We start from the raw sequence: 22618 nt of genomic DNA, 5'->3' as shown, positions 1-22618 counted from the left end.
TATTAAACAAAAGTGAAATAAACAATACAAAATTAACAGTAAACATTACACTCACAAAAGTTCCAAAAGAATAAAGACATTTCAAATGTAATTGTATGTCTATATACAGTGTTGTAATGATGGGCAAATTGTTAAAGTACAAAAGGGAAAATAAATAAACATAAATATGGGTTGTATTTACAATGGTGTTTGTTCTTCACTGGTTGCCTTTTTCTTGTGGCATCAAGTAACAAATCTTGCGGCTGTGATGTCACACTGTGGTATTTCACCCAATTTATCAAAAGTGGATTTGTTTTTGAATTCTTTGTGGGTCTGTGTAATCTGAGTGAAATATGTGTCTCTAATATGGTCATACATTTGGCAGGAGGTTAAGAAGTGCAGTTCAGTTTCCACCTTATTTTGTGGGCAGTGTGCACATAGCCTGTCTTTTCTTGAGAGCCAGGTCTGCCTTCGGTGGCCTTTCTCAATAGCAAGGTTCAGCAAGGGTCAGTCACAGTGGTCAGGTATTCTGCCACTGTGTACTCTCTGTTCAGGGCCAAATAGCATTTTAGTTTGCTATGTTATTTTGTTAATTCTTTCCAATGTGTCAAGTAATTATCTTTTTGTTTTCTCATGATTTGGTTGGGTCTAATTGTGTTGCTGTCATGGGGCTCTGTGGGGTCTGTTTGTGTTTGTGAACAGAGCCCCAGGATCAGCTTGCTTAGGGGACTCTTCTCCATGTTAATTACTCTGTAGGTGATGGCTTTGTTATGGAAGGTTTGGGAATTGCTTCCCTTTAATTAAGTGGTTGTAGAATTCAACGTCTCTTTTCTGGATTTTGATAATTAGCGGGTATCGGCCTAATTCTGCTGTTTCTCTCTCTCTCTCTCTCTCTCTCACACACTCCTCCACAGAGAGCAGCCAGCCTAGAGGAGAGAGAGAAGAGGAGGACAGTAAAAGATGAAAGAGGGAGGGAGTTGTGACTCACCATGCTGTCACGATGCTTTGTATGACGTCATGTACCACACTCCAGTGTCTGTGTGTGTGCGTGTGTTTTACTTGTGTGTGTGTGTGCGTGTGTTGTACTTGTGTGTGTGTGTGTTGTACTTGTCTGTGTGTCCCAGATGTGCACCTGTGTACATTGTTTTGTTTGACCGATTGTCCATTATGTTGTGTAACTCCTGTTTCTGTGTGTGTGTGTGTGTGTGTGTGTGTGTGTGTGTGTGTGTGTGTGTGTGTGTGTGTGTGTGTGTGTGTGTTCTCTTTGTCCTGTCAGGTGGCCTTTCCCTGATGCCTGTGTGTCTATTTCTATTTTCCTTGTCTGATTTGTTTCGTCTGGATCTAATATGTGTGCAATATTTACATTGGGGGTTCAGGTTCCATGTGTAATGATTTGAATCGTGTTTAAACATGTTCATTAGTTAGTTTTGTTGAACTGGTTTGGTTTGAGCTGCATTCAGGAGGGAGGGGTCTGGGATCTGTTCTGTGTTGTTTATGAAAATAAACACAATACAACAAAAATATGTGTTTATGTTAGTGTGAGTGCGTATATGAGAGCGAGAGAGAAAAAGAGAGAGAGAGAAAGAGAGAGAGGGCTAGTAGAACTGGGGCTAGGATAGCTGGGGCTAGTATTGCTGGGGTAAGTAGAGCTGGGGTTAGTCAAGCTGGGGCTCGGAGAGCTTGGGCTAGTGAGCTGGGGCTAGTAAATCCGGGGCTAGTCGAGCTGGGCTGGGGCTTGTAGAGCTGGGGATAGCAGAGCTGGGGCTGGGACTAGTAGAGTTGGGGCTAGTAGACCTGGGGCTAGTAGAGTTGGGGCTAGTAGAGCTGGGGCTAGTAGAGCAGGGGCTAGTAGAGCAGGGGCTAGTAGAGCAGGGGCTAGTAGAGCTGGGGCTAATAGAGCAGGGGCTAGTAGAGCAGGGACTAGTAGAGCTGGGGCTAATAGAGCAGGGGCTAGTAGAGCAGGGGCTAGTAGAGCTGGGGCTAGTAGAGCAGGGGCTAGTAGAGCAGGGACTAGTAAAGCTGGGGCTAATAGAGCAGGGGCTAGTAGAGCAGGGACTAGTAAAGCTGGGGCTAATAGAGCAGGGGCTAGTAGAGCAGGGACTAGTAAAGCTGGGGCTAGTAGAACTGGGGCTAGTAGAGTTGGGGCTTGTAGAGCAGGGACTAGTAGAGCAGGGGCTAGTAGAGCAGGGACTAGTAGAGCAGGGGCTAGTAGAGCAGGGGCTAGTAGAGCAGGGGCTAGTAGAGCAGGGACTAGTAGAGCTGGGGCTAGTAGAACTGGGGCTAGTAGAGTTGGGGCTAGTAGAGCAGGGGCTAGTAGAGCAGGGGCTAGTAGAGCTGGGGCTAGTAGAGCAGGGGCTAGTAGAGCAGGGGCTAGTAGAGTTGGGGCTAGTAAAGCTGGGGCTAATAGAGCAGGGGTTAGTAGAGCAGGGGTTAGTAGAGCAGGGGCTAGTAGAGCTGGGGCTAGTAGAACTGGAGCTAATAGAGCAGGGGCTAGTAGAGCAGGGGCTAGTAGAGCTGGGGCTAGTAGAACTGGGGCTAGTAGAGTTGGGGCTAGCAGAGCTGGGGCTAGCAGTGCTGGTGCTAGTAGAGCTGGGACTAGTAGAGTTGGGGCTGGGGTAGTAGAGCTGGGAATAGTAGGGCTGGGGCTAGTAGAGCTGGGCTGGGGCTTGTTCAAACATTAATCTTTTTATTTTATTTATTTATTTCACCTTTATTTAACCAGGTAGGCAAGTTGAGAACAAGTTCTCATTTACAATTGCGACCTGGCCAAGACAAAGCAAAGCAGTTCGACACATACAACAACACAGAGTTACACATGGAATAAACAAACATACAATCAATAATACAGTAGAAAAAGTCTATATACAGTGTGTGCAAATGAGGTAGAATAAGGGAGGTAAGGCAATAAATAGGCCATGGTGGCGAAGTAATTACAATATACATATTAAACACTGGAATGGTAGAATGTGCAGAAGATGAATGTGCAAGTAGAGATACTGGGGTGCAAAGGAGCAAGATAAATAAATAAATACAGTATGGGGATGAGGTAGTTGGATGGGCTATTTACAGATGGGCTATGTACAGGTGCAGTGATCTGTGAGCTGCTCTGACAGCTGGTGCTTAAAGCTAGTGAGGAATATATGAGCCTCCAGCTTCAGTGAATTTTGCAGTTCGTTCCAGTCATTGGCAGCAGAGAACTGGAAGGAAAGGCAGCCAAAGGAAGAATTGGCTTTGGGGGTGACCAGTGAGATATACCTGCTGGAGCACGTGCTACGGGTGGGTGCTGCTATGGTGACCAGTGAGCTGAGATAAGGCGGGGCTTTACCTAGCAGAGACTTGTAGATGACCTGGAGCCAGTGGGTTTGGCGACGAGTATGAAGCAAGGGCCAACCAACGAGAGCATACAGGTCGCAGTGATGAGTAGTATATGTGTCACGCCCTGACCTGAGAGAGTCGTTTTTCTCTGTTTGGTTAGGTCAGGGTGTCACATGGGGTGGGCATTCTATGTGTTGTATGTCTATGTTGTTTTTTCTTTATTGGCCGAGTATGGTTTCCAATCAGAGGGCAGCTGTCATTCGTTGTCTCTGATTGGGAGTCATACTTAGGCAGCCTTTTCCCCACCTGTGTTTGTGGGTTATTATTATTTCTGTGTGTTTACGCCACAGTTGCGTTACGTTTCTTGCTGTTTACCCGTTTATTGTTTTAGCCAGCACACTACCAACCAGGTCAACACACTACCAACCAGGTCAGCACGCTACCAACCAGGTCAACACGCTACCAACCAGGTCAGCACGCTACCAACCAGGTCAACACACTACCAACCAGGTCAACACACTACCAACCAGGTCAACACACTACCAACCAGGTCAACACACTACCAACCACGTCATCACACTACCAACCAGGTCAACACACTACCAACCAGGTCAACACACTACCAACCAGTTCAACACACTACCAACCAGGTCAACACACTACCAACCAGGTCAACACACTACCAACCAGGTCAGCACACTACCAACCAGGTCAGCACACTACCAACCAGGTCAACACACTACCAACCAGGTCAACACACTACCAACCAGGTCAACACACTACCAACCAGGTCAACACACTACCAACCAGGTCAACACACTACCAACCAGGTCAGCACACTACGAACCAGGTCAGCACACTACCAACCAGTTCAACACACTACCAACCAGGTCAACACACTACCAACCAGTTCAACACACTATGAACCAGGTCATCACACTACCAACCAGGTCAACACACTACCAACCAGGTCAACACACTACCAACCAGGTCAGCACACTACGAACCAGGTCAGCACACTATGAACTGAGTCAGAACACTACAAACCAGGTCAGCACCATTTGAACTGAGTCAGCACACTTTGAACCAGGTCAGCACACTACCAATCAGATCAGCACACCTTGAACCGGGTCAGCACACTACCAATCAGATCAGCACACCTCGAACCAGGTTAGTGGGTAGGAACGATATGAACAGAATCCGAATCAGGGAACAGTGGCCGAGTCCACACACAGGTCAGGGTCGTGGAAAAACATTTGACGATCAATAAATCCAGTTGGTACCTTCCTGTTTCAATCCATTAAAACTATGGTTGGTTGGTTGGTTGGTTGGTTGGTTGGTTGGTTGGTTGGTTGGTTGGTCAGTTGGCTGGTTGGTTGGTTGGTCAGTTGGCTGGTTGGTTGGTTGGTTGGTAAAAGATGACACTGACGATGGTCGCCCTGTTGCTAGCTTTATTTTAGTGTTATTTCGTACTTTATTTGATCAGAACGTTTCTAGTATTATTTCCAATGACCGACAAGCACTTCTGGACATCAGATCGAAGATTAATCACCACAAATGTCCATAGCTGGAAATCCTTTGTCTTGACTACCCGAAGCAGTTCCATTCATCACAGCAGCCCTTTTTCCAAAAAGGCGCTGCCGGAGAAGGGGAAGGCGAGCTGGGGTTCTTGTCCGATTAAGGAAAAGGGCAAACTTCCCTCTGCTTCCTAGTATATTACTTGCATAACAATAAAACCTTTGCAATAAACCTTTTAGAGCTCAGATATGAGACTGTAACGTAATCTGCTTTACAGAGACTTGATTGATGGGGGATGTGCTTGATCAGGCTATACAGATTGTGTTTTTTTCCTGGAATACCTCACAATCAAATGCTGACCCCATTATCTCCCGGCACCTATCACGGCTGTGTACATCCCCCCCGACAAGCCGATACCACGCTGGCACTCAAGGAATTACACGGGACAATGAAAAAATTGGAAACAGTATATCCCGAGGCAGCATTTGTTGTAGCCGGTTACTTTAACAAAGGACATTTTGGGAAAATTCTCCCGAAATTCCGCCAACACATCTCTTGCCTCACTCTACATTCTGAGACAGACACAAAGCCTTCCTTTGCCCCCCGCCTTCGGCAAATCAGGTCATGCCTCCATTCCGCTTCACGCACCTATGGGCAGGAATTAAAACAGGAAACACCGGTGGTAAGGTCTGTTCAATGCTGGTCTGACCAATCAGAACCCATGCTACATGACTGTTTTGATCACTCAGACTGGGATACATTCCGGGCTACCTCTGGGAATAACGTCGACAAATACACTGAACCTGTCTCTGGGTTAATCAGAAAGTGCATAGAGGATGTTGTTTCTACAGTGACGAATAAAACATATCCAAACCAAAAACCGTGGATAGATGACAGCATTCGGGCAAAACTAAAAGTGCGAACCGCCACATTTAACCACGGTAAGGTGGACGAGGACAAACAGAGCATCTATGACCTACTGTATAACCTTCGCAAGACAATCAAAGAGACAAAAGGACAGTACATGGACAAAGTGAAGTCGCAATTCAATGGCTCAGACACGAGACATGTGGCAGGGACTTCTGTCATCACGAAGTGCTTTGAAAGTCAAGGACCATATCACTTCCACCATACCCGACACCCTTGACCCACTACAATTTGCATACCGCCCCAACAAATCCACGGACGACGCAATCGGCGTTGCACTGCACACCGCCCTATCTCACCTGGACGAGGAATACCTATGTGAGAATGTTGTTCATCAACTACAGCTTAGCCTTCTACACCATACTACTTCTACTCCAAGCTCATCACTAAGCTCAGGACCCTGGGTCTGAACTCCTCCCTGTGGAACTAGATTCTAAATTTCCTGACGGGCCACCACCAGTGGGTGAGGGTAGGCAACAACACCTCCACCACGCTGACCCCCAACAAGGTAGCCCACCAGGGTGTGTGCTCAGCCCCCTCCTGTACTCTCTCTGTTCACCCATGACTGCGTGGCCACGCACAACTCCAACTCAATCATTATGTTTGCTGACGACACGACAGTGGTAGGCCTGATTATCAACAACGATGACACAGCCTACAAGGAGGAGGTTAGAGGCCTGGAGGAGTGGTGCCAGGAAAATAACTCTCCCTCAACAAAACGAAGGAGCTTATCGTGGACTACAGGAGAGAGAAGAGGGAGCATGCCCCCATCCTCATCGACGGGGCCACAGTGGGCAGGGTCAAAAGCTTGAAGTTCCTCTGCGTAAACATCACTGACTGCCTGAAATGGTTTCGCCGCACCAACACCGTGGTTGACAAAATTCGGCATGGCCCCGAAGACTCTCACAAACTTTTACAGATGCACCATTGACAGCATTCTGTCGTGCTGCATCACCGCCTGGTATGGCAACTGCACCGCCCTCAACCACATGGCTGTCAACCACATGGTATTCAGCTCAAAATATCACCGGGGGCACGGAGCCTCCTCTCTAGGATATATGCATCACTAGGTGTCAAAGGAAAGCCAAGATCATTAAGGCTTTCAGTCACAAGGGCCACAGATGATTCACTTGGCTACGGTCCGACAGACGAAGACATTACAGATGCATTAGTGCCAAGATGGAGAGTCAGAGAAACAGCTTCTATTACCAGACCATCAGACTGTTGAACAGATTCTACTACCATCAGACTGTTGAACAGCTTCTATTAGCATCAGACTGTTGAACAGCTTCTATCACCATCAGACTGTTGAACAGCTTCTATCACCATCAGACTGTTGAACAGCTTCTATTAGCATCAGACTGTTGAACAGCTTCTATCACCATCAGACTGTTGAACAGCTTCTATCACCATCAGACTGTTGAACAGATTCTACTACCATCAGACTGTTGAACAGCTTCTATTAGCATCAGACTGTTGAACAGCTTCTATTACCAGACCATCAGACTGTTGAACAGCTTCTATCACCATCAGACTGTTGACCAGCTTCTATCACCATCAGACTGTTGAACAGCTTCTATCACCATCAGACTGTTGAACAGCTTCTATTACCATCAGACTGTTGAACAGCTTCTATTACCATCAGACTGTTGACCAGCTTCTATCACCATCAGACTGTTGAACAGCTTCTACTGTTGAACAGCTTCTATTACCATCAGACTGTTGAACAGCTTCTATTACCATCAGACTGTTGACCAGCTTCTATTACCATCAGACTGTTGAACAGCTTCTATTCCGGAGACACCTGAAACCCCACCTCTTTAAGGAATACCTGGGATAGGATAAAGTAATCCTTCTAACCCCCCCCCAAAAGATTTAGATGCACTATTGTAAAGTGGTTGTTCCACTGGATATCATAAGGTGAATGCACCAATTTGCAAGTCGCTCTGGATAAGATCGTCTGCTAAATGACTTAAATGTAAATGTATTACCATCAGACTGTTGACCAGCTTCTATTACCATCAGACTGTTGACCAGCTTCTATTACCATCAGACTGTTGAACAGCTTCTATTACCATCAGACTGTTGAACAGCTTCTATTACCATCAGACTGTTGAACAGCTTCTATTACCATCAGACTGTTGAACAGACATCACTAGCCGTCTACCAAATCAATCAGTACTCACTCACACAACACGCACACCTCACACACACAAACACTCACCCACTCACACTCACACCCACGCGCACACCCACACTAACACACACACTCACGCGCACACCCACACACACACTAACACACACTAACACACACTAACACACACACACACACACACACACACACACACACAGCCAACGCTGAGACGTTGAACCACTGGACACCCACAAACACACTAACACACTAACACACACTAACACACACTAACACACACTAACACCCACACAGAGCCAACGCTGCTGTCCCATGTCATAGAGACATTGAACTGGACACCCAGTGGTTCAATGAACTAATTTCATTGAACCACTGTGTGTGTGTGTGTGTGTGTGTGTGTGTGTGTGTGTGTGTTTGAGACCGTGTAGGTTACACATATGTGTGTATTTAAATACTGTATCCGACATAGCTCATTGTAATATTTCTACCACTGTACAATGTGTTTTAGTTACACTGATAATACACACTGTATATATTTATTTAAATACTTGATTCTTGACATACAGTTGAAGTCAGAGGTTTATATACACTTAGGTTGGAGTCATTAAAACTCGTTTTTCAACCACTCCACAAATTTCTTGTTAACAAATTATAGTTTTGGCAAGTCGGTTAGGACATCTACTTTGTGCATGACACAAGTCATTTTTCCAACAATTGTTTACAGACAGATTATTTCACTTATAATTCACTGTATCACAATTCCAGTGGGTCAGAGGTTTACATACACTAAGTTGACTGTGCCTTTAAACAGCTTGGAAAATTCCAGAAAAGGATGTCATGGCTTTAGAAGCTTCTGATAGGCTAACATCATTTGAGTCAATTGGAGGTGTACCTGTGGATGTATTTCAAGGCCTACCTTCAAACTCAGTGCCTCTTTGCTTGACATCATGGGAAAATCAAAAGGAATCAGCCATGACCTCAGAAGAAAATTGTAGACCTCCACAAGTCTGGTTCATCCTTGGGAGGAATTTCCAAACACCTGAAGGTACCACGTTCATCTGTACAAACAACAGTACGCAAGTATAAACACCATGGGACCACGCAGCCGTCATACTGCTCAGGAAGGAGACGCGTTCTGTCTCCTAGAGATGAACATAGTTTGGTGCTAAAAATGCTAATCAATCCCAGAACAACAGCAAAGGACCTTGTGAAGATGTTGGAGGAAACAGGTACAAAAGCATCTATATCCACAGTAAAACGAGTCCTATATCGACATAACCTGAAATGCCGCTCAGCAAGGAAGAAGTCACTGCTCCAAAACTGCCATAAAAAAGCCAGACTACAGTTTGCAACTGCACATGGGGACAAAGATCGTACTTTTTAGAGAAATGTCCTCTGGTCTGATGAAACAAAAATAGAACTGTTTGGCCATAATGACCATCGTTACGTTTGGAGGAAAAAGGGTGACGTTTGCAAGCCGAAGAACACCATCCCAACCGTGAAGCACGGGGATGGCAGCATCATGTTGTGGGGGTGCTTTGCTGCAGGAGGGACTGCTGCACTTCACAAAATAGATGGCATCATGATGTGGGAAAATTATGTGGATATATTGAAGCAACATCTCAAGACATCAGTCAGGAAGTTAAAGCTTGTTCGCAATAGGGTCTTCCAAATGGACAATGACCCCAAACATACTTCCAAAGTTGTGGCAAAATGGCTTAAGGACAACAAAATCAAGGTATTGGAGTGGCCATCACAAAGCCCTGACCTCAATCCTATAGAAAATGTGTGAGCAGAACTGAAAAAGCACGTGCGAGCAAGGAGGCCTACAAACCTGACTCAGTTACACCAGCTCTGTCAGGAGGAATGGGCTAAAATTCACCCAACTTATTGTGGGAAGGTTGTGGAAGGCCACCCAAAACGTTTAACCCAAGTTAAACAATTTAAAGGCAATGCTACCAAATACTAATTGAGTGTATGTAAACTTCTGACCCACTGGGAATGTGATGAAATAAATAAAAGCTGAAAAAATCTTTCTCTGTACTATTATTCTGACATTTCACCCACACAATCTCTTTTTACCATACAGACTGTCGGTACACACTGTTATGCTGGTGTGTTATACTGCTGTAGCGGTGTGTGTGTGTAAGACTGTGTAAGTGTATCGGTACTTGTGTGTGCGTGCGTGCGTGTGTGTGTTTGAGACCGTGTAGGTTACACATATGTGTGTTTAGTAGGTGTGGGCAGCTACTGTATAATACCTCACCCTAACCCCACCTAGCCATATGGCCAGACATCCGTGAAGAAAATGCTATAACCTCTATCAAATTCCCTCTCGCTCTCTCTCCTTCACACACACACACACACACACACACACACACACACACACACACCTTTTAATCAAACACAGCACTTTACTATCTGATAACACTTATCATGTAAATACAAAAGCCACATCAACTTTCTCTCTACCACCCTCTCCAATTTCCCTACAGCGAAACCTGAAACAAATTCAACTTTTCCTGTTTATTACAATATTATGAACACAGTTCTGGACTGTTGTGTCCATCATATGTTGAGACACTGTCTGTCTGAATCAATGCTCGTGCTCCTGTCTGATCCGATTATCGATTATTAATAAACCTACCGAGAGATAGGCGCGTGAGCATAGGCTACCTAACTACAAGCGACCACTATCTAAATATGATGTAAGTTTCTTATAACACTGTAATAACCTACAGGTTTCTCCGATGCTATTTGTTTTATGCCCCAGTTCGTGTTTTTCATCCTGCCCGGAAGAGAAGGCGTGTTCGCGTTTTACCCAAGTCAACCTTTTCCATATGATCAGTCGTGTCTGTCAACCGCTCCAAACTCAACGGCACTAAGTTCTAACAGACTCTGCTTGGACTTTTCACACACCAAAACTTTTCCCGGAGAAAATATCCACCAATTCTGGACATCATTGATGTAGGTATGACATTTCATTTTTACTCGTTTCATTCGTGTTTATTAGCAAGTTGTGACAGGTGCAAGTCCCTCGCGCTGTGCGTGCGTCTGTGAAGGTTATTTCTTAACAAGGTGTTTACCGGGGTCACTGGTGACTAACAGGCTTTTCAGTTAAATGTTAAAGCAGTTAAAAATATGTTATTATATCTTGTCTCATCAGTCAGACCGTTGGGGGTGTTTTGTTAGGGTGGAAATCTTGCGCGCCGCGGATGTAGTGCTCTGTATCTTGGAGTGTATTTCTTACTCCAAACAGTTCCAAAACGTTTTGCAACAAAAACTAGCGGTCGAGCAAACAGGGCGGGACCTACCTCAATCTGTCTAATAGAAATGCTAGTTTTTGTTGCAAAACAACTTTTTGGGGTAATGATAACACACACCTATTTGCTAAACAAACCTCATAAACCAAACGGAAACTCCGCACAGGTGAGACCACCGTTTACACACAACACTCACACACACACACACACACACACACACACACACACACACACACACACACACACACACACACACACACACACACACACACACACAGTAGAGATTAGAGATCTAATACTGGCCTCATTTTAGGATGAAGTACCAACTGATAAACTGATCCCTGTGGTAAGCAGAGACTAGTACTTTGTATTTGACCATGTACATCCACTGTCTGTCTGTGTTTCTCTCTCTCTCAGAGGTGATGGAGGGAGAAGGGGAGTTGTTGGACTTGAGCCACCTCTCAGAGGCAGAGCAGACATCCATCTTGGAAGTGTTACTAAGGGACTCGGATCTGCGTTGCCTTGACGAGGGGCGTGTAAGGTCAGAGGTGATTATTATTTAACCCTTTAGGTCCCTGATGAGCATCATGTTGACTGATTATGTTTATTTAACTAAGCAAGTCAGTTAAGAACAAATTCTTATTTACAATGACGGCCTACTGGGGAACAGTGGGTTAACTGCCTTGTTCAGGGGCACAACGACAGATTTGTACCTTGTCAGCTCAGGGATTCGATCTAGCAACCTTTCGGTTATTGGCCCAACACTAACCACAAGGCTACCTGCCGCCCCATTTAATGTATTAATTTATTGATTGATGTTTTTTTTTAAATATAGAGGTATGTTAATGTTATCCACAGAGTGCTGGTGTTGGTGCAGGTGTTTGTTCCAGCCCAGCACTAACACACCTGATTCAAATAACTAAAACATTGTTTTACTTAAAAATGTTTGCCATATCAGATGCTCTTATTTACATTTTAAATTTGCTTATATTTTACCCCCTTTTTCTCCGCAATTTTGATCTTGTCTCATCGCTGCAATTCCCCTCTCGGGAGAGGCAACAGTCGAGTCATGTGTCGACACCGCCAAACCGCCACCGCCAAACCGACACCACACCCGCCCGCTTCATCCGGAAGCCAGCTGCACCAATGTGTCGGAGGAAACAAAGTTCACCTGACAACCGCGGTCATCCTGTAGTCGCCCGGCCCGCCACAAGGAGTCACTAGAGCGCAATGAGCCAAGTAAAGACCCCCACCCCTCAGCCAAACCCTTCCCTAGCCCGGACGGGCCAGTTCTGCGTCGCCCTATGGGACTCCCGATCACGACCGGCCGGGATTGAACCCGGGTCTGTAGTGACGCCTTAGACTGCTGCGTCACTTGGGAGGCCCCTAGATGCTCTTTTCTAAATCAACTTTCAGCAGTTTCATAGGGAAAACAACCACATATCACAGTCATTGCAATAATTGGTACAATAGTGAAACATGATGTTAAACCCTCAGGACCCTGCAGCAGAAAGAGGCGGACCCAGTGCGTCTGAGGTTGCTGTCGGGGGCGTGGTTTCATGAGGAGAGGACCAAGCGCTACCGAGACACAAAGGATGGTGTTGACATCGTACAGGCATCCATACGAGGCAGGAAGCCAAGAACAGGTCAGACAACACACACACACGCACGCACGCACGCACGCACGCACGCACACACACACACACACACACACACACACACACACACACACACACACACACACACACACACCAAGAATAACCAAGTGTAGGAGGACATCTGGTATTGGTTGATTGATTGATTGATTGGCAGATTTGTCTGTGAGTGGGGTGTTTAAATGGCAGACAGAAGATGCTCCTCCCACTAACAACAACGACCCCAGCTCTCAGATAGAGGACAAGAAAGAGGAGGATGACAAGAGAAGGTGAAGGCATTTCTAATACAGAGGGTTGGGATGGTATAGTAATGGGTAGGGAATGTTTGTCTTGGAGAAGGACTGGTATGTACAGTTTTAATGTCTGTCGTTTTTTAAACATGTTCATCTCAGTAACAGGAGTCCACTTACAGCCAGACCCAGACCCAAACCCAGGAGCCCAAACCCACAGGTTAGTCGTGTGTGTGTATGTGTTTATTAGCTGGAGAATTCAGTTTGCAGATGGAGGATATTCAGTCTAGTTGTGGAAAGGTAATCTTTCTCCCTCCCTCCCTCCCTCCCTCCCTCCCTCCCTCCCTCCCTCCCTCATAGTATTGTTCTAGAAACATGCTAACAATGTGTAAGTTCCCTCACCCTGTGTGTGTGTGTGTGTGTGTGTGTGTGTGTGTGTGTGTGTGTGTGTGTGTGTGTGTGTGTGTGTGTGTGTGTGTGTGTGTGTAGGATACAGACTCTGTGTCCAGTGTTGTGACAGAAGCTGATCTGATGCCTCTAAGGCCTGGGATCTCCATCAGCACTCTAAGTTTGCAGTCTAACTACACAGTGAGACACACACTCTTGTTCACTCAAGGTGATCCTATCTCTGTTCCTTCAGTTAAGTGGGATTATTTTGATTAACTATGTGTATATTCTGTGTTTGTGTGTGTGTGTGTGTTTGTGTATTCTCTCTGTTTGTTTGTGTGTATTCTCTCTGTGTTTGTGTGTTCTCTCTGTGTTTGTGTGTTCTCTCTGTGTTTGTGTGTTCTCTTTGTGTGTGTGTGTTCTCTCTGTGTGTGTGTGTTCTCTCTCTCTGTGTGTGTGTTCTCTCTCTGTGTGTGTTCTCTGTGTGTGTGTTCTCTTTGTGTGTGTGTGTGTTCTCTCTCTGTGTGTGTGTGTGTTTTTGTGTGTGTGTTCTCTCTGTGTGTTTGTGTGTGTGTGTTCTCTGTGTGTGTGTGTGTGTGTGTTCTCTCTGTGTGTGTGTGTGTGTGTGTGTTCTCTCTGTGTGTGTACGTGTGTGTGTTCTCTGTGTGTGTGTGTGTTCTCTGTGTGTGTGTGTGTGTTCTCTGTGTGTGTGTGTGTGTTCTCTGTGTGTGTGTTCTGTGTGTGTGTTCTCTGTGTGTGTGTGTGTGTTCTCTGTGTGTGTGTGTTCTCTCTGTGTGTGTACGTGTGTGTGTTCTCTGTGTGTGTGTAGCTAAGTGGCAGTATGATGAGTCTGTTCAGTTCTGGGGAGTTTGGGGCAGTGGAGGTGAAGGGGCGTGTCCTGTTCTCGTTGGACTATGACACTCAGAGGGAGAAGCTACAGGTCAGAGTGTGTCGTTGTGAAGGCCTGGCTGCTGCACACAAGAACCACTCCGACCCGTAAGTAGGGTTGGTATTTCGAGGATCATTTTTGGGAACTATCCGTTTAAGAAGCACTTGTTTTGTGTTAAGAAGTGTGTGTGTGTGTGTGTGTGTGTGTTTTAGGTACGCAAAGGCCTATCTCCTGCCTGATAAGTCTTCTCACAGTAAGAAGAAAACAACAGTAAAGAAAAAGACCCTCAACCCAGTCTTTGACCAGACACTGAAAGTGAGAGCACCCAAACATCTCTCTGTCTCATTTCTGTCTCTCTCATGTCTCTTCTCTCTCTGCCTGTCTATCTGGTCCGTCTCATTTCTGTCTCTCTCATGTCTCTCCTCTCTCTGCCTGTCTATCTGCCTGTCTCTCTGGTCTGTCTCATTTCTGTCTCTCTCATGTCTCTTCTCTCTCTGCCTGTCTATCTGCCTGTCTCTCTGGTCTGTCTCATTTCTGTCTCTCTCATGTCTCTCCTCTCTCTGCCTGTCTATCTGCCTGTCTCTCTGGTCTGTCTCATTCCTGTCTCTCTCATTATAATGTGCAATTATAACATGGTCCAAGCACACCAAGACAGTCGTGAAGAGGGCACGACAAAACCTATTCCCCCTCAGGAAAATAAACAGATTTGGCATGGGTCCTCAGATCTTCAAAAGGTTCTACAGCTGCACCATCGAGAGCATCTTGACTGGTTGCATCACTGCCTGGTATGGCTACTGCTCGGTCTCCGACCGCAAGGCACTACAGAGGGTAGTGTGAACGGCCCAGTATAACACTGGGGCCAAGCTTCCTGCCATCCAGGACCCTCTATACCAGGCGGTGTCAGAGGAAGGCCCTAAAAATTGTCAAAGACTCCAGCCACCCAAGTCATAGACTGTTCTCTCTACTACCACACGGCAAGCAGTACCGGAGCGCCAAGTCTAGGTCCAAGACACTACTAAACAGCTTCTACCCCCAAGCCATAAGACTCCTGAACATCTAGTCAAATGGCTACCCAGACTATTTGCATTGACCCCACCCCTTGTATATAATCTCGCTATTGTTATTTTACTGCTGCTCTTTAACTACTTGTTACTTTTATTTCTTATTGTTACTCATATATATATATATATATATATATATATTCTTAACTGCATTGTTGGTTAATAAGTAAGCATTTGACTGTATTCGGCGCATGTGACTAATACAATTTGATTTGAATGATGTTGTTTGTGTTTCCCAGTATAAGATGAGCGTGTCAGAGGTACGTGGCAGGACTCTGAACCTGTCTGTGTGGCACGCTGCCCCCCTGGGTAGAAACCTGTTCCTAGGAGAGGTAGAACTGGAGCTGGCTCACTGGGACTGGACACACACAGACCCTGACTGGTACCAACTACAGCCACGGGTAGGACCAATACACACACGTGCGTGCAAACACATACAACATACATGCATACATACATACATACATATATACACCTACACCCAAACACATACCAAACACGCACGCATAAACACACACACACACACACACACACACACACACACACACACACACACACACACACACACACACACACACACACACATTCACACACCACAGCATGCAGTAAGTCCTGCATTGTGTGTAGTCTTAACAGGAGGAGAGAAAGTGCTGATAATTTCAACTAGCTCTTATATAGCCCTTCGAACCTGAGCGCTCTCTCTTCAATCTCCCTCTCTCCTTCCCTCTCTCTCTCTCTTCAACTCTCTCCTTCTTTCTCTCTTTCTCTCTCTCTTTCTCTCTCCCTCTCTCTCTCTCTCTCTCTCCCTCTCTCTCTCTCTCTCTCTCTCTCTCTTCCATCTCCCCCTCTCCTTCCCTCTCTCGCTCCTTTCACCCCTCTATCTCTCTCTCTCTTCAATCTCCCTCTCTCCTTCCCTCTCTCGCTCCTTTCACCCCTCTATCTCTCTCTCTCTCTTCTTTCTCCCTCTCTCTCCCTCTCTCAATTCAATCTCTCTCTCCCTCTCTCAATTCAATTCTCTCTCTATCTTTCTCTCAGTTGCAGTGTAGTCCAGAGTCTATCAGTAGTCGAGGAAACATCAGGCTCTCTATCAAGTTCACCCCAGCAGGATCTGAGGGTGAGCTGAGCTCCCTACGCACGTCACACACAGACGTCATGTCACACACAGACGTCATTTCCTTCCTCTCTCTCTCTCATCTCCGTCTGAACTTACTCTGCGTGTGTCTGCGTGTGTGTGTATGCGCGCGCGTGTGTGTGTCCGCTTGTGTGTGTGTGTGTGTGTATAGGTGGAGGTCTACCTCCATCTGGGGAGCTACACATTTGGCTGCGGCAGGCGCAGGGTCTTCTCTCCACCAAAGGTGGCGCCATCGACTCCTTCGTCAAGAGGTGGGTTAGAGCAGGTGTTCCTTATTAACTCAGGCCCCACTTCCAGCATTAGGAAACATCCCGTCTAACATCCCGTGCCACGTCTATTTCTATGGGTATAAGCACTGTTCACACCCCTCTTGTTGGTGGAGAGAACAGTTTGCTGATTTAATGATTATTTCCCACAATTCTGCACATTTTGTCATGGGGTGCAGAGAAGGTGTTTCAGTTTTAAAGCTCATTTTCTTGTAATTCTATACATTTTACCATTTATAATGTTTATTCAGGTGATATTTGAGTGGCTGAAAAACCCAAGCTGAGAAACGTTAGCTGCCATGTTAGTTGATCTGGACATCTCTGACTAACAAGACAAGAGGAACTGATGATGTACAACTCAGTTTAGTAATGTCACCTTGTGTATTCTACTAGTACAACTCAGTTTAGTAATGTCACCTTGTGTATTCTACTATTACAACTCAGTTTAGTAATGTCACCTTGTGTATTCTACTATTACAACTCAGTTTAGTAATGTCACCTTGTGTATTCTACTAGTACAACTCAGTTTAGTAATGTCACCTTGTGTATTCTACTATTACAACTCAGTTTAGTAATGTCACCTTGTGTATTCTACTATTACAACTCAGTTTAGTAATGTCACCTTGTGTATTCTACTATTACAACTCAGTTTAGTAATGTCACCTTGTGTATTCTACTATTACAACTCAGTTTAGTAATGTCACCTTGTGTATTCTACTATTACAACTCAGTTTAGTAATGTCACCTTGTGTATTCTACTATTACAACTCAGTTTAGTAATGTCACCTTGTACATTCTACTATTACAACTCAGTTTAGTAATGTCACCTTGTACATTCTACTATTACAACTCAGTAGTATGTCACCTTGTATTTAATACACTCAGTTAGTAATGCCACCTTGTGTATTCTACTATTACAACTCAGTTTAGTAATGTCACCTTGTGTATTCTACTATTACAACTCAGTTTAGTAATGTCACCTTGTGTATTCTACTATTACAACTCAGTTTAGTAATGTCACCTTGTGTATTCTACTAGTACAACTCAGTTTAGTAATGTCACCTTGTGTATTCTACTATTACAACTCAGTTTAGTAATGTCACCTTGTGTATTCTACTATTACAACTCAGTTTAGTAATGTCACCTTGTGTATTCTACTATTACAACTCAGTTTAGTAATGTCACCTTGTGTATTCTACTATTACAACTCAGTTTAGTAATGTCACCTTGTGTATTCTACTATTACAACTCAGTTTAGTAATGTCACCTTGTACATTCTACTATTACAACTCAGTTTAGTAATGTCACCTTGTACATTCTACTATTACAACTCAGTTTAGTAATGTCACCTTGTGTATTCTACTATTACAACTCAGTTTAGTAATGTCACCTTGTGTATTCTACTATTACAACTCAGTTTAGTAATGTCACCTTGTGTATTCTACTATTACAACTCAGTTTAGTAATGTCACCTTGTGTATTCTACTAGTACAACTCAGTTTAGTAATGTCACCTTGTGTATTCTACTATTACAACTCAGTTTAGTAATGTCACCTTGTGTATTCTACTATTACAACTCAGTTTAGTAATGTCACCTTGTGTATTCTACTATTACAACTCAGTTAGTAATGTCACCTTGTGTATTCTACTATTACAACTCAGTTTAGTAATGTCACCTTGTGTAGTGTATTCTACTATTACAACTCAGTTTAGTAATGTCACCTTGTGTATTCTACTATTACAACTCAGTTTAGTAATGTCACCTTGTGTATTCTACTATTACAACTCAGTTTAGTAATGTCACCTTGTGTATTCTACTATTACAACTCAGTTTAGTAATGTCACCTTGTACATTCTACTATTACAACTCAGTTTAGTAATGTCACCTTGTGTATTCTACTATTACAACTCAGTTTAGTAATGTCACCTTGTGTATTCTACTATTACAACTCAGTTTAGTAATGTCACCTTGTGTATTCTACTATTACAACTCAGTTTAGTAATGTCACCTTGTGTATTCTACTATTACAACTCAGTTTAGTAATGTCACCTTGTGTATTCTACTAGTACAACTCAGTTTAGTAATGTCACCTTGTGTATTCTACTATTACAACTCAGTTTAGTAATGTCACCTTGTGTATTCTACTATTACAACTCAGTTTAGTAATGTCACCTTGTGTATTCTACTATTACAACTCAGTTTAGTAATGTCACCTTGTGTATTCTACTATTACAACTCAGTTTAGTAATGTCACCTTGTGTATTCTACTATTACAACTCAGTTTAGTATGTCACCTTGTGTATTCTACTATTACAACTCAGTTTAGTAATGTCACCTTGTGTATTCTACTATTACAACTCAGTTTAGTAATGTCACCTTGTACATTCTACTATTACAACTCAGTTTAGTAATGTCACCTTGTGTATTCTACTATTACAACTCAGTTTAGTAATGTCACCTTGTACATTCTACTATTACAACTCAGTTTAGTAATGTCACCTTGTGTATTCTACTATTACAACTCAGTTTAGTAATGTCACCTTGTGTATTCTACTATTACAACTCAGTTTAGTAATGTCACCTTGTGTATTCTACTATTACAACTCAGTTTAGTAATGTCACCGTGTGTATTCTACTATTACAACTCAGTTTAGTAATGTCACCTTGTACATTCTACTATTACAACTCAGTTTAGTAATGTCACCTTGTGTATTCTACTATTACAACTCAGTTTAGTAATGTCACCTTGTGTATTCTACTATTACAACTCAGTTTAGTAATGTCACCTTGTGTATTCTACTATTACAACTCAGTTTAGTAATGTCACCTTGTGTATTCTACTATTACAACTCAGTTTAGTAATGTCACCTTGTGTATTCTACTATTACAACTCAGTTTAGTAATGTCACCTTGTACATTCTACTATTACAACTCAGTTTAGTAATGTCACCTTGTGTATTCTACTATTACAACTCAGTTTAGTAATGTCACCTTGTGTATTCTACTATTACAACTCAGTTTAGTAATGTCACCTTGTACATTCTACTATTACAACTCAGTTTAGTAATGTCACCTTGTGTATTCTACTATTACAACTCAGTTTAGTAATGTCACCTTGTGTATTCTACTATTACAACTCAGTTTAGTAATGTCACCTTGTACATTCTACTATTACAACATTCTAGAGTAAGTTGCAAGCTGGACTCAATTCCTTGATTTTTTTATAGATTGTTTCAGTTTTGTTTATTATCTTTTTCACTTGCTTTGGCAATGTAAACATATGTTTCCCATGCCAATAAATCCCCTTAAATTGAATTGAATTGAGAGAGACCCTTCGTGCAACCCCAGGGGGTGTGCCCCACAGTTTGAGAACCACTGGGTTCAGGGATCAGGCGTAGGAATACCAGCAGTGTGGCAGACCTCAACGTCTGGATTCCAGAAACTGGGGGCGAGAGTTAGTGGGATAAGACTGTTTTTAGTGGAACGTGTATAAAAACTGTACTTTAACTTTGATCTAAGCTACGTGCTGCCGGACGCCGGCCGGTTGAGCGGTCAGAAGACCCGGATGGTCAAGCGGTCAATCAGTCCAATCTACAACCACAGTATGGTGTACGAAGGGTTCCAACCTGCTGACCTGAGGGAGGCCTGCGCAGAGCTGACCGTCTGGCACCGTGAAGGGATTAAAACTTACCTGCTGGGAGGGGTCAGACTCAGCCCTGGGACAGGTGAGATTCAAACGCTAAGGCACGCGCACACACACACGCACGCACACGCACACGCACACGCACATAGATACGCACTGTGTATGCACAGATGCCACTGTAACATGGCGTGTATGTGTGTGTGTTACAGGTCTGAGCTACGGGGCGGCAGTGTGTTGGATGGATTCAACAGAGGAGGAAGTCACCATGTGGACGTCCATGATCCTGAACCCCAACCACTGGATAGATACTACACTACCTATCAGAACTAACCTGGCTAACCGCCAGAAGTAACACTGTTGGTGTATTCTGGGTAGTAGTCTGCTGTTGGTGTATTCTGGGTAGTAGTCTGCTGTTGGTGTATTCTGGGTAGTAGTCTGCTGTTGGTGTATTCTGGGTAGTATGCTGCTGTTGGTGTATTCTGAGTAATATGCTGCTGTTGGTGTATTCTGGGTAGTAGTCTGCTGTTGGTGTATTCTGAGTAATATGCTGCTGTTGGTGTATTCTGGGTAGTATGCTGCTGTTGGTGTATTCGGAGTAGTATGCTGCTGTTGGTGTATTCTGGGTAGTACTCTGCTGTTGGTGTATTCTGGGTAGTATGCTGCTGTTGGTGTATTCTGGGTAGTACTCTGCTGTTGGTGTATTCTGGGTAGTATGCTGCTGTTGGTGTATTCTGGGTTTTGTTGCCAATGGTAGAGATTGGCTGGGTCTAGTTTTCAAAAAGTTTGGGAAGAGAAAATGGAATAGGTGAGTAGGCCATCTGTCGTTTTAGTTTTCAGACCCAGATTATTCCAGTTGAATCAAATGCATTTAAATTAGGGCTGTGGTTTGAATGAGAATATGGTCTACGATACTTCCCCAAGCCTAGCTAGGGGTTTATAAATCCCTTAACGATCTGGTCTGTTGACTTACACAACAATAAGGAACGAAACAGAGGAAACTGACTGTGTGTTTGTTAACAAAGACTCTAGTTAACAGAGTGCCATTCTTATGTTAAAACTACTGTATGAAAGAATGTGTGTAATCTGTAGACCTTGGTCAAACATGATACTCTAGATAATCAACTTTTCTGCCTCTTGCTTTCTCTCTCTTTCCATCCCTCTCTCTTCTCTCTCTCTTTCCATCCCTCCCTCCCTCTCTCGCTCTCTTTCTCCCTTTCCCTCTCTCTTTCCATCTTTCTCTCTCTCTTTCCATCTCTCTCTCTCCTCCACCCTGTTCTCAATGGGAATAATAAGTCATAGTCACTTTAAAGAGTATTGTTAATGTCTGCACTGTCTCTGTTCCAGTTACATTAGTGTTATTTTTCTAAGTGACTTATAGTCAAACTGATCATGGTTTCAGAGTGGGCACTAAGTGGGCACTAAGTGGGCACTAAGTGGGCACTAAGTGAGTGAATTATTAAAAGATTGGTAAAGCCACTGCTGGAATGGAGAGAGAAAATAAGGGGTGGAGAGATTGTGGTGGTGGGGACGGGGGACGGGGGATGGGGGTCTGGGACGGGGGGACGGGGGATGGGGGACGGGGGACGGGGACGGGGAAGCTTCCAACCAGTCTTTGTGGTTGGAAGCTTTACTTTCTTCCTGTTGTATCACTGTGGTCATACTGTCTGGATTCATGTTGTATCACTGTGGTCATACTGTCTGGATTCATGTTGTATCACTGTAGTCATACTGTCTGGATTCATGTTGTATCACTGTGGTCATACTGTCTGGATTCATGTTGTATCACTGTGGTCATACTGTCTGGATTCATGTTGTATCACTGTGGTCATACTGTCTGGATTCATGTTGTATCACTGTGGTCGTACTGTCTGGATTCATGGTGTATCACACTCACTAGCTCTTACGTTGATGTATGTAAATATGTTATTTATTTATTAAAGTCTTTTGATTGAATATTCAAAACACGTATTATTCCCAAGCTTTTTTAACGCGTTAAGATTTCACACATTGCGGTATATCACAATTGATTCTCATTTGTACTGGCATTTAGCACAAAGTTAAAAACAGGCGTTCTGTGGTTAAACAATTGTGGTTCTACGGTTGTGGTCCTGTGGGTAAACAATTGTTGTTCTGTGGTTAAACAGTTGTGCTTCTGTGTTTAAACAGTTGTGCTTCTGTGGTTATAGAGTTGTGGTTCTGT

General features: G+C 44.0%; 2 protein-coding genes across 3 annotated transcripts in view; both read left to right on the top strand.

Moving 5' to 3' along the window:
• LOC115185801 (CD164 sialomucin-like 2 protein) overlaps positions 1 to 1549 on the top strand; it is a 4304-nt gene extending 2755 nt beyond the window's left edge. The window contains exon 6 of the mRNA XM_029745810.1: positions 894 to 1549. Coding sequence (XP_029601670.1) covers positions 894 to 909 — 16 coding nt within the window. The 3' untranslated portion in view covers positions 910 to 1549. The remainder of the gene's footprint in view (positions 1 to 893) is intronic.
• A 9087-nt stretch (positions 1550 to 10636) lies between these two features.
• LOC115185803 (synaptotagmin-like protein 1) lies at positions 10637 to 21208 on the top strand. 2 transcript variants are annotated; one of them, XM_029745811.1, is made up of 13 exons: positions 10637 to 10858; positions 11572 to 11695; positions 12652 to 12800; positions 12967 to 13078; positions 13202 to 13259; positions 13529 to 13627; positions 14256 to 14422; positions 14528 to 14630; positions 15616 to 15777; positions 16412 to 16490; positions 16660 to 16759; positions 20295 to 20500; positions 20628 to 21208. In XM_029745811.1, exons 2-13 carry the CDS (start codon positions 11577 to 11579, stop codon positions 20768 to 20770), a joined length of 1497 nt encoding a protein of 498 aa, XP_029601671.1. In that variant the 5' UTR covers positions 10637 to 10858; positions 11572 to 11576; the 3' UTR covers positions 20771 to 21208. The 2 variants fall into 2 exon arrangements, with proteins under 2 accessions (XP_029601671.1, XP_029601672.1); XM_029745812.1 differs by having other exon boundaries at positions 10637 to 10862.
• Positions 21209 to 22618: the final 1410 nt, after the last annotated feature.

This window comes from Salmo trutta, unplaced genomic scaffold (genome assembly GCF_901001165.1).
Source record: "Salmo trutta unplaced genomic scaffold, fSalTru1.1, whole genome shotgun sequence".
Lineage (NCBI taxonomy): Eukaryota > Metazoa > Chordata > Actinopteri > Salmoniformes > Salmonidae > Salmo > Salmo trutta.
Note: the sequence above shows the minus strand (reverse complement) of the source record. Positions and strands in the feature narration are given on the sequence as shown.

Bases quoted from the DNA above. Each gene is read 5' to 3' on its own strand.
- LOC115185803 (XM_029745811.1), top strand. From the start codon at position 11,577: ATGGAGGGAGAAGGGGAGTTGTTGGACTTGAGCCACCTCTCAGAGGCA. The intron at 14,423-14,527 runs GTAAGTAGGGTT...TGTGTGTTTTAG, and splicing joins CACAAGAACCACTCCGACCC to GTACGCAAAGGCCTATCTCC. The intron at 16,760-20,294 runs GTGGGTTAGAGC...CTTTGATCTAAG, and splicing joins ATCGACTCCTTCGTCAAGAG to CTACGTGCTGCCGGACGCCG.